Genomic DNA, 11,927 nt, shown 5'->3' with positions numbered 1-11,927 from the left:
CTATCCACTGCACCACCTAGCTGCTCCCTAGATTTTTTTTTCTTAATTATACAAATGATGCCTGGCTCTGATTCATGAATGGGTAAAATACTTTATTCACATCTACTTTGTCACTGATGTCATTTCTGACTCTTTAGTCTTGGGACAGGCGATAGCAAAACATTCCAAATCTTTCAAGAGGTCAAACTGTTCTTAATAAAGGCTCCCACTTATTGGATGTTTCTTTTAGGAGCTCTAGAGTTTCTAGCTACTGGCACATTATATCACCTGAGATAATAGGAGGACAGTTATATCTGATGGATGGGAAGGCAGCATTTATCCATACACAATGTAATTTCTACACTTTTGTGGCTAGTTTAAATTTGAGGGGTAGAATTTAGGAAAATAAATACCCAATACTTATATATATTAAAATAATAACTTTATTACCATGAAAACAAGATCAGCAGTATAGAGTGAACATCTCCTTAAAATACAGGCATGATGTGACACCTTTCAAGGTTTTTTGATGTATTTCATAGTTGAGTTGAGGATCTCTATCCCATGAAGCTCTTCTAGTTGAGTAACGTACCTGCAACAGCCAGAATGAAAAGCTTCAGCTCCTGACCCAGGACATCCCAGTCATTGTTCAAATCAACTTCTGACTCTCAAAGAAGTTCAGCTACAGCTGGACATCAGGTGTATGAGGAAGGGAAATGACTGTCACATTAGCAGCCCCAAGACTTTGAAAGGGAATGTGGCTTCCTGGGGACTCTATGCTGAAAATCATACTGATGCCATTTCTGATCAGCTAGGTGATCAGAAGGACATAGGTTGTGGCCATCCTTAGGAACTCTCAGCATATGGCCCTCCTCCTCCACTCCCCTAGAGTTACACATCTTAGATCTTACCAAGACTCTGAAATTCCACTCCTCAATACAACCTATTAACCCAATTGTCTCACTAAATTTATTCTTAGCCCTGATTGTGGTCTGTGATCTCTGGAGTCATTCCCAGACCTCATCATCTCATCTAACTTCATTTGTTTCTCTGTCTGGCCTCTACCATATTATTGTTTCAGTAGAATCCTGTGCCCTCTTGACTTTTCAACTGTTCCTGATCTGTTAATCACCCTTTCTGAGAGATGAAATGATTGTTTTTGGTTCAGTTCATGTCATTTGACTTACTCCAAATTTATAGTTTATAACATAAACTAGACCCTCATTTGTACTGATATTCTCTATTTTCCATGTTGTCTAATCCAAATTCAATTGAACACATTTATTAATGTGAAAAGGCACTATTCAATATTTTCTTCTCCAAGTCCCATGAACACTTCCACCTACCACAATTCTCTTTAATCATTTGTAACCTAGTTTCTATAACTTCTACTAAATGTGTTCCTTAAAGATTACCAGTGACCTAATCACCAAACCCAATGGCCTGGTGCCATACTCAATCCCCTTGACGAATCTGCAACACTACTGACAACTCCTCTTCCTATTCTTTGTACCTTTGTACCTTAGAGATAACCACATTGCTAGTCATCTCCTACAATTCTGACTCATCTGTCCTTTTCTGATTCTTTCTTCCCCTCTTAACCTCACCCCCCCCCAAGGTGTCATTCCCTAATGTTCTGTCCTTGGCTCTCTTCTTTCCTTACATTCTATTTCCTTTAGCAACTTAATTCTTTCCAACATTTAGCTACTATCCCCAGACTGCTAATTACACAAATTTTTATTTATAGCCCTAACTTCTCTTCTGAATGTTGGATTTATATTTTCTCTTGTCTAGATGACCCACTGGAATCTGTCTCAATATATCCAAAAACCAAACATAATTCTTTATCCTAAACAAGTTCCTCCTTCTGATTTTACTATTTATTTCTTCATATTATCATCATTTATCCAGTCTTTCATGGTAGAAACTTTGATGTTCTATTTGCCTCTTCCTAACTTTTCATATCCAGTAATTTGCTATTTGCTGTTGATTCTATCTTTGCAGTATCTCCTGACTCCTCCACCCACTCTTTACACTGCATTACCTTGTGGAGGCCCTCATTCCACTCACTAGGAGTACTGCAATAGTCTTCCTACCTTCCCTCCCGCTTTCTGTCCCTTTCTCTGTCTCTCTCTATCCTTCTTGTCTCTGTCTCTCTCTATCCGTCTCTCTGCCTCTGTCTCTCTCCCCACCTACCTTTCACAACCATCCTGAAGCATAAAGCTCATCATGTTACTTCTCTGCTTAAAGATCTTTGTTGGCTTCCTGCTGCTTACTGATATAAGATTTTTTTTCACTTTGACTGACATTCAATGCCCTCCATAATTTGGTACTATTATGTAGTCAGACTTCTGTTACTCCCTCTATGTTCTAAGCACACAGGACCTTTCCAGCTCCCAAACATCCTTTCTAGCTCCCCTGCTCCCTTTACTTCCACTATTTTCCTGAGCCTGGAATGACACCTTTTCCCTTTCGCTCTCGAGTCCTACTCATGCTTTAAAGCCTAACTCAAATTCCATCTTCTCCCTGGTTCTCCCTATTTGTAATGACTTTTTTCCAATCTCAAAACTCACAATACACTTTGCTTTGCTTCTAATACACCATCTGTGTATTAGTGTATTGCAGTTACCAGTGTAAGAATCAGCTGCTCCTAAAGGACTTTAATCTCCGTGAGAACAGGGACCTTGATATGAATTTTGCAGCTCCTTTAATATCTAGCATGTTCTCTGCCCATAATAGAAGCTTAGTAAGTGATTGTTGAATTAAGTTGGCAAAATAATTAAAACTTTTATTTTAAAAAATCCCCCTCTCTATTTTCATCTAATTAGTAAGGATCCCCCATGTACCCCCATTCTCCATGAGCAGCCCACTGCTATGTATTCCCTTTGCCTTGAGGGCCTGGCCACATCATCTGGTCAACTTATCCTGATAGCCCTCGGTCCCTGGTACCTTGGTTCAACTGTGCACAGTTTTCCGAGAGTGATCCCTGCATTCAGGTGCACAGACATTTCCTTGGCATCCCCCCCTGCAAGTTTTAACAAGATTTTTACGATATCAGTCTTCAACAGGAAAGAAGCGGCTCCAGGCACCTCCATACAGTTCCCAAGGCAGAGAGTTGCATTCCCCACAATAATCTCATCTTTTGCTTCAAGAAGCTTGAGCAAAAGATTAAACTCTAGATGAAAAGAAAAAAAAAGGCTGCAGATTCTCCTAATTTCCAAGGTCCCTTTAAACACTATGATTCAATTACTTTATCTAGACTGCCTGATTCTGACAATCAGCTTCATTAGGACTAAGGAACTAAAAGTAAAAACTCAAGAAAAGGACAATCCTAGGAAGAGCGGTATAGAAGAAATGAAGGGAGAAGGTCTTGCTCTGCTTTCAGAGGATGGCTTAGAGGATATCAAAAATACAGGTCTGGGAGTGGCTACGTGGCACAGTGAATAGAACACTGGTCCTGGAGTCAGGAGTACCTGAGTTCAAATGCAGCCTCAGACACTTAATAATTACCCTGCTGTGTGGCCTTGGGCAAGCCACTTAACCCCACCGCCTTGCAAAAACTAAAAAAAAAAAAAAAAAAATACAGGCCAGACCTCTGGAGATTAGTCCATGACCATTCCCCCAAGACCCTGGATGAGCTGTTTGAGCATCGGGACTGAGTTTTGCTTTCATATGTCCAAAGCCTGCTGTAGTACTCTGTATATAGTAGGCACTTCATAAGAGTTTGTTTAGACATATGGAGGTTATCAGTCCAGGAAATGGCATCCAATGATAGGAGAGAAAAGATCTCTCGTATCCTGAATGTGTTACTCAGAACAGCAGCTATGACACAGGCACAGCTTATATCCCAGTCTAACAAAAGTGTGTGTTTTTGTACCATTATTGAGCCTGAAAATTAACAAAAGGGTCTTTCAATTCCCCTGAGGAGTCAACCAAAATTGTGTTTCAGATTCTTTTTTTTCAGAAGACCCTGTTTCCCTAGAATAGCCCCCTAAACAATCAATCAAGCAAGGGTTTAAGTACCTGCTAGGACTTTAGACAAGATGCTAAATGCTAGAGAAATAAAGACAAATGAAGCAAGTCCTGACTTCAAGAAGTTTACCCTCTATTAGGGAAGGCATCATAAAGAATCATATACCAAACACAAGTATATGGGAAGGGGCTGTAGCCAGCAGGGATCGGGAAACAGGTTTCATGTTCAGTGATACTTGATCAGAGGACAGATGCTGCTGAGGATTAGCAAGAAACACAACTAGGCTGGACATGCAAGAAGAGGAATGTTTTAATAAGACTGAAAAAGGAGTTCAGGCTTAGGTTATGAAAAGTTTTAAAAACAAAGGAGCTTATATTTAATCTTAGAGCCAAAAGGAAGCCAAATTTACTGAGTAGGAGAGTGACATGTTCGGGCCTGAATTTTTAAAAATTCCTTTTGGCAGCAGTGTGTAGGCTGGATTGGAGAGAGGGGATAATTGAGGCAGTTGGTCCAATAGAAGGAGACTATTTTGACAATCCAGTGGGGGAGGGGATGAGAGCTTGAAATAGGGAGGCAGCTTGAGAAAGAAGGGATGGATGCAAGAGATTTTGCAGAAGGAGAAATGACCAGATTTGACAGCTGTGACAGTCTTGTAGATGGGATGACGCTGAAGATGCCAGCCTGTGCCCCCAACAGAGGAGCTCAGAAGTGGGGTTGGCTGTCAACAGGGTAAACAAACATCCAATCACTGCCTCATCCCTACTCTGTGCTGTAGCTTATAATCTTCAACTTTAATGGAGATAGTTGGTCAAAATATTTGGAAAAATATCCTTGCCAACAAGAATGAGCTGAAAGTGGGAGAGGTACAATTCTGGAACGCATTTCCAAATGCGACCAGTGTAGGTGACTTTGGCATGAGTGATATGCAAATATCCCACCTAGACTGTCATCACACGCCCTGGCAGCAGAGCCCACATAGTCTTGATGTCTTTGGACTCTAGTCTTGATGTGACTTTACAATTTGACTCAATCAGAGAGGGCTGAGAAGCTGAAATCTATCTAGAAGGTTCCAGGACAGTGGGGCATCACAGTGGTGGTGTGGTACCTCAGAAACCCAGTCTGCCCAATACTGAAATGTGCTGTTGGGATGAGTTGGCTAGAAAAGTGAAAAACTGGCATCCTGGGTTGGATGTGACTGGTCCTAGTACAGGCAGGGCACCTAAGAGGAACCAGAACCAGAGTCCATGCCACAGCTAGGGTCTTCCTGAGTTTATAGTCTACTGGCACAAATGGATTGAGAATTCCTGCAGATATTATTCAGTCGTCTCAGTTTGAAAAGCCCAGTTACAAAGTATAAAGCAAGGCTCTAATCCATGAGGATTTTCTCATTTACTTGGTTTGGGATTATATTTTCCAAAGGCAAAGAAAGAACCTGTGTTAAGTCAATACAGTGAAACTCTGCCAGTGACACCTGGTGAAAAGACATTATGTCTCAAATAAGAACCTGCCATTTTTGATTTTTTTGTTTTGTCTCTCAGAGGGAAGAGGTGTGTGTGGGGGGGAATGGAAGGAACTAAATATCCCCAGCCCATGTATGTTCCACACAGTTCTGCAACCAAAGACAAACCAACACATTGTTTTGAAAACACTACAATGTTCTAAGGAAGATTTTAAGACAACATGAATATTTTTTTAAAGCCTCCCTTCAACCACAGTCCTCTTTAGCACCCATACCTATTAAGTATAAGGCCCTGTGTGAGGCTCCAGAGCTAGACTAACCTTGGGGTTGTCACTTACTTTTATCCAGTCTTGTAACTTCTTTCCGAGCCGGGTAATAAATATTAGTACAGACGGCTAGTATCTTTATGGCATAGCGTGATGCAGTTTGGCCTCCAGCCTAGATTTTAGAATTTTTTTAAAAAAAAAAGCATAAACAAGAATTTAAAAAATACATAAATAGCTCTATCACTGGATACTCACATAATTTAACCTTGCCCAGAAATCTAAGTTAACCAGAGAGACTGAAGTAGTAGTCTACTGATATTTTAGAAATAAGTATTCTATGAAAGATAGTTTTTATTCTCTAAGGAACTAGGCTCAGATGAATGAATGAATGAATGAATGAAACATTAATCAAGTACCTATTGTGTGGAAAGCATTGTGTTGAACAGTGGGGATACAAAAGAAAGACCTAGTCTCAAAGAGCTCTTATTCTAATGGGGAACAACACAGGGAAGGTCTCATCTGCATTCAGATGGAAAGGTTTTATGGTCCTTAGGCTGAACTAGCAAAGCAGTATTAGTGCAACTTCTTTAATGGCATTTCCATTGAGAAAATCATTGACTTTTGACAACAAAACTTTTGATAGTACCAAGGACTTTGGGGGCAAACCCTTTCTTTTCTGGGTCTTGCAGTGACCAGGCGAAACTCAGGGAATTCACCAAAGTGGAAGCTATATTTCAGCCTAAAAGAAAAATGAGAAGGCCTCCCCTGGAACATGTCAACTTGAGAGTGGCTGCTGTCTTCCTTAGGCTGCCAGGCTGCCAGCTCTGCAGGAAGAACACCATGAACTTGAATCATTCTAAGAGGTGAAAACTGTCAAATCGTCATCTCTCAAATTACAAAGTGCAGCTTTTTTAGAGTGTGTGTGTGTGTGTGTGTGTGTGTGTGAGAGAGAGAGAGAGAGAGAGAGAGAGAGATGGGAAGAGTGATGGGGAGAGAAGAAGGAAGAAAGGGAAGAGAGAGAAAAAGGGAGAAGGGGAGAAAAAGGGAGAAAGGAGAGAGAATAGAAAAAGGGGAGGGAGGGAGAGAAGAAAGAAGCAGTGACAGTGTGTGTGTGTGTGTATGTAAGGGGGAGAAGGAAGAAAGAGAAGGGAGAAAAGAGAGGGAAAAGAAAGGGGAGAGAGAAAAAGGGGTGAATATATGTGTGTGTGAGAGAGGGGGAGAGAATAAGGAAGAAAAGAGAAAAAAGGGACAAAGAGAGAAAAGGAGAGAAAGAGAAGAGAAAGAAAGGAAGGAGAGAAGAGAGAGAGAGAGAGAGAGGAGGGAAAGAAAGGGAGAAATATCTATATCTAGATATATTGAGGGGGCAGCTAGGTGGCACAGTGGATAAAGCATCAGCCCTGGAGTCAGGAGTACCTGGGTTCAAATCCGGTCTCAGACATTTAATTACCTAGCTGTGTGGCCTTGGGCAAGCCACTTAACTCCATTTGCCTTGCAAAAAAGAAAAAAACCTAAAAAATAAAATAAAATAGTGAGGGGTTGGATTATCAGAATTTCATGTGTTTCAAAATGGTAATTAGAAGTGGTATTTGTAAGGAAAAGTTATAAGTATCCCTATGGCTCTGAAGTGCTGCTGAGGCCACAGGATAATAAATATTGACCTGGGAGAGGCCTGGGAACTCATCCAGGATATCCCCCTCATCTTAATAATGAGTATACAGACTGTCCAAGGTCACACAAGTATTAAGTGGCAGCGCTGGTGGACACACCCAGGTGTTTTCCCATGCTCTGTGCCATTTCCCATAACTTCAAGGTTAGGCTTGAGTGAAGAATGGTGCCCCAAGGGCCTCCTAGCATGGCAGAGTGGTGAGGTGGAAAGAAGATTCAATTTAGACTTAGGAAGAAGAGTTCAAATTCTGCCTCTGGCACTTAGCAGCTGTGGGACCCAGGGCAAGTCATTTAACTTCTGAGGACTTCAGGCAAGGATTTACTTGCTAAGTCCCAGAGGCAGTGCAAGTTGTATCAGTGGAGAGAATTCCCATATTCGGGGGTCTCCTCCATGATGAAGCAGAGTGTAGAGAAGTTCCCAATACAATTCATTCATCCAACGAGCTTTTACTCAATATCTGCCAGGAGGAGCTGTAGATAAAGATGCCCCTCAAGTAGTTCAAAATCTAAGTACTGTCAACAGTAACGGCAAACTTACCAAACAAAGCCTCTTGAGAAATAAAAACATCACTACTAGAGCTGATGGCAATGATAATTTTAGGTCTTTAAAATAACATTTACAATAATAAAAAATTGCAACAATTAAGACTCCATGAACTACAGGAAGTTGCAAACTAGTATTACCTTTAGAAACTTAATCATTATCTTTATCACACCTGCATCCACCGTCTCCTCAACGGCTTTCATAGAGACTGGGAGGACCCGGCTCAGAACCCCAGCAGCTCTCTTAGAGAAAGAGAAAATAATGAGGGAAAGTTTTCTAGGAAAAAAAACCCAATGATGGCTTTTAAGAGTTAATGAAGCTCTGACTCCTTTCATTTGGCAAATAGTTTAGTAATGCAAAAGCAATCATTAGAGTTGGAATCAAAATAATGCACCTATAAAAATCTAATAGCCTTGTAATAGCTGAAGAATGCAGTTCTTTTTAATAAAGCTGTCGGGAAGTGATTCCAAGACCTCAAAGATGCTTCCCAGCAGAGAGAAGCCCAGCATGGGTCAAGGCTGGTAGCTGCTCAGTAGAGGTTAGTTTAGTTTTGCACAAAGCCAAGGAGTGAGGAAGACAGATTGTAGATGACAGGAGGTTTCAGGATCTATCAATCATGTGCCACAGAATGGGCTGCTATCCATTCTATCAGAGGAAGATGGGCAAACAGAGCAAAAAGTCCTAAGTACTAAGTGCTTGGGTAGCTAGCTGGTCTAGCTCCTTAATCAGTCTTAAGAGAAGTCAAATCTCCATTAAGGAATGCAAGCCAATAGAGCTATAGTTAGCAGTTCTGGTGTCTTGGTCAGGAACCGTGAAAGACAATCTCATTAAAATGTTTTCAACAAATTCAGTTGTGGAAGGAGTAGAGTCCATGAGACTTAAGGCTCTTGGAATACTATACCACTGAAACATTTTGAAGCTACTGAGGAGGCAGTGGAGGTTCTGGGCTCAGGGGGGACTCAGTTGGGATATGGCTGCTAGTTTGGGGAAGAAGCATGCCATTTGGTAGCTTCCTAGTTTATCTAGGCATTTTAGCTAACTAGCTAAGCTCACTCATTTCTGCCTTTTGAAAGAATACAAATGGCAGGATCCTTTAAATTTCCATGCCCAGGGACAGAGCCCTGGTTGCCTCACCCTATATATAGCTCTATGTGATAATTAGATCTCCCTGTTAAAATTCCCATCAACTCAAACAGTATTCTCAAAGCTGCTAGATTTTAGGCATTATATATTCAAATGCAGTGATCACTCAGTGACTCTCGGTAAGAATGCTACAGAGACTTGAAATTTGACTCCTAGGACCATCTCAGACATGAATTTTCTACTTGAGATGGCCCTAGGTTTAGATGGTCGGTATTTTGTTGGTTCTCAGACTCCTCTGGGTAATGGTTCAAATCTGAAGAAATGCTGAGTTCCTCCAAGGTGGAATCTGGAGGGGGATGTACTTAACTGTAAACTGAGAAGTTTCAGGAAAAACCTGGAAATATCCAACTTTCCTGGAAGGGTGACCTTGGCCAAGACAATCCTCTCCCCTTCCTCCCTCCCGCCCAGGTCTTAAGTTCTTTACCTTTAAAATGATGTAAAAGGTTGGTGAGATCCCTTTTAGTTCTAAATCTATAAACCTATAGCATATGAAGTCTCCCAAATGTACTTAGCCTGAGATATGAAGAGAATACTTTGACAATTTATCAGTCCACCCAAGGGTTAATTATATAGACACATGGAGCTGGAAGACAGGGTCACAGCTATACCCCTATTTTGTTCAGTGTGAGATGGTAACTCGCACTTGGGGGTAGAAACATCCCTTTTCTGCTGTACTATGTCAATTATAAGTCCATACCAATTTTTCCCCCAAATTTCATAATTAGAATCAGTAGAAAAGGAACATACCCCTAGGGAACTTAAACTATCCTACATCAGCAGCTGCAGCATCACAAGAGCTAAACTGCGATTAAATGTAGAAGCTTATGGAAGATTGGATTCCAGTTCAGAAGAGTTAGCTAATTTACTAATCTTGTCCTAATACCATATATAGATATACCATTTTTTTAGAAGAGTCAGGGCTAGTAACTACCTATGGGGAAATACAAGGGCCTCTTTTAAATAGTATGTCTTATTCACACAAATATTTTTAAAACTAGAGAATTATATTTTACATTGCGCAAATATATTGACATCAGGGGTGACACAGTTTTTCAGTCTCTAATAGAGTTAACACAATGGATACACCTATGCCTAGCCCCTTAGGGGTCTATTTCGATTTTAGTGCCACAAATCCCAGGTTTGTGGACACACATTCAAATCAGATATACTTATTTATTTACATTCTGACTCATTTTAAATAAAACTAAAGCCTTTCCTGTTGAGCTTACTGTCAGGATTCCACCATCTTCACTGCTCAGTAGAGACACACATCTCCTGCTCACTTCTTCTGCTAAGTTCTGGGATAACAAAGAGGAATAAAAAAGGATTCAGAATGTTTATTGATGCTTTGAGTAAATATACAGAATGAAAATCTATAGGTAATACAAAGTCCTTAATTTAGGTTCATTGCAACAATACAGGGTGGTGGGAAGAAGAGGGCACAACAAAAATTTACTCAAAAAAGATGGAGTTTCAGTTGTATGGAAGATCAACAGTAGTCATAATACTTTAATTCTTCAAGAGAAACTGTGGGGGGTCCAGTGGCCCAGATCACAGCTCATTCCAGCCTTCCCATAGGTAGTCTACAGAAGGTCCACCAAAACTGTGAAGTCTCTTCTATATATCCTATTTGTTTGTTTGTTTATTTATAAACATTTCCCCAATTACATGCAAATATAGCATTCAACATTTACCCTTTTGCAATTTTTTGAATTCCATATTTTTTACCACTCTCTTCCTTCCCCCATTCCCATGATATGATTGTACATGTGCAATCATGCTCATATAGTTCCATATTACACATGTTGAGAAAGTAATTAGAACTAAGGGGGGGAAAACATGAGAAGGAAAGAAAAAACAAGAGAAATTTTAAAAAGTGAACATAGTATGCTTTGGTCTGCATTCAGACTCAGTATTTCCTTCTCTGGTTGTGGATGATATTTTCCATCACGAGTCCTTTAGAATTGTCTTTGATTATTGTTCTGCCTGAGAAAAGCAATTTCAACACAGTTGATCATCTCACAATGTTGCTATTAATGTGTATAATGTTCTCCTGGATCTGCTCATTTCACTTAGCATCAGTTCACGTAAGTCTTCCCAGGTTTTCTAAAGTCTTGTGGCTCATTTCTTACAAAAATTGACTGATATTTTCCAGGTTGTATAGCATTTAAGAAATTATCTCACAGGAATTCAAGGATGTCCATCGATATTTTCCAGGTTGTATGGCATTTAAGAAATTATCTCACAGGAATTCAAGGATGTTCATCTCTATAAAGGTAAAGGTAATACATTGTCCTGTGACAATCACAAGGGTGTTTCTTAGTCACTGCTGTTAAGATTCTTGTCAGTCCTCAAAAGGCTGATCTTTTGCCTGCAAAATGGTTACCCACCTAAGAGTAAGTGTGGTTTCAGAAAGGATTGAGTAACCATCAATATGGTATTTGCTACCCAACAATTACAGAAACAATGCTAGGAGCAGAAAAGAGGTCTTTATACATTTGTAGATCTGATCAAAGTCACCAGTCATGAGGACGTGGAAAATTATGTAAAAATTTGCCCAGAGAAGTTCAGTATTGTATATCAATTTCATGATGGCTTATTTGCCCAGGTCTGAAGATTTCCCAGTCACTAATGGAGTAAAGCAAGGCTGTGTCCTTGCTCCCATTGCTTTTTAGCCATGCTATCAAATTCATTGAGGATGAAAAAAGCTTCAAGGCCAACTACCTCCATGATGGTAAATTCTTCAACATGAAGCCAAGACTAAAGCGGAGAGATAATGCATGATTTTCTATTTGCAGATGGTTGTACACTCAATGCAGCTCCTGAAGCTGATATGGATTGATTCTCTAATGCTTGTGCTAACTTTGCCCTAACAATTAACACCAAGAAAATTCAGGC

At 40.2% G+C, this 11,927-nt stretch overlaps 1 protein-coding gene across 3 annotated transcripts in view; it reads right to left on the bottom strand.

Annotated features, from left to right (window-relative positions):
• Positions 1 to 407: 407 nt before the first annotated feature.
• The window catches only part of TTC12 (tetratricopeptide repeat domain 12), a 56,070-nt gene continuing 44,550 nt past the window's right edge, over positions 408 to 11,927 (bottom strand). For 2 of the 3 annotated variants that reach the window (XM_074216695.1, XM_074216696.1), the window contains 5 exons: positions 10,259 to 10,327; positions 8,027 to 8,128; positions 5,750 to 5,849; positions 2,929 to 3,154; positions 408 to 571 (listed from right to left, as the gene is read on the bottom strand). In XM_074216695.1, the coding sequence (XP_074072796.1) occupies positions 496 to 571; positions 2,929 to 3,154; positions 5,750 to 5,849; positions 8,027 to 8,128; positions 10,259 to 10,327 (573 nt within the window). In that variant the 3' untranslated portion in view covers positions 408 to 495. The remainder of the gene's footprint in view (positions 572 to 2,928; positions 3,155 to 5,749; positions 5,850 to 8,026; positions 8,129 to 10,258; positions 10,328 to 11,927) is intronic. The other variant, XM_074216698.1, reaches the window with a different exon arrangement.

The sequence above is a fragment of the Macrotis lagotis genome, chromosome 1 (assembly GCF_037893015.1).
Source record: "Macrotis lagotis isolate mMagLag1 chromosome 1, bilby.v1.9.chrom.fasta, whole genome shotgun sequence".
NCBI classification, from domain to species: domain Eukaryota; kingdom Metazoa; phylum Chordata; class Mammalia; order Peramelemorphia; family Peramelidae; genus Macrotis; species Macrotis lagotis.
The sequence above is the reverse complement of the archived record's forward strand: the minus strand, read 5'-3'. Positions and strand labels throughout refer to the sequence as shown.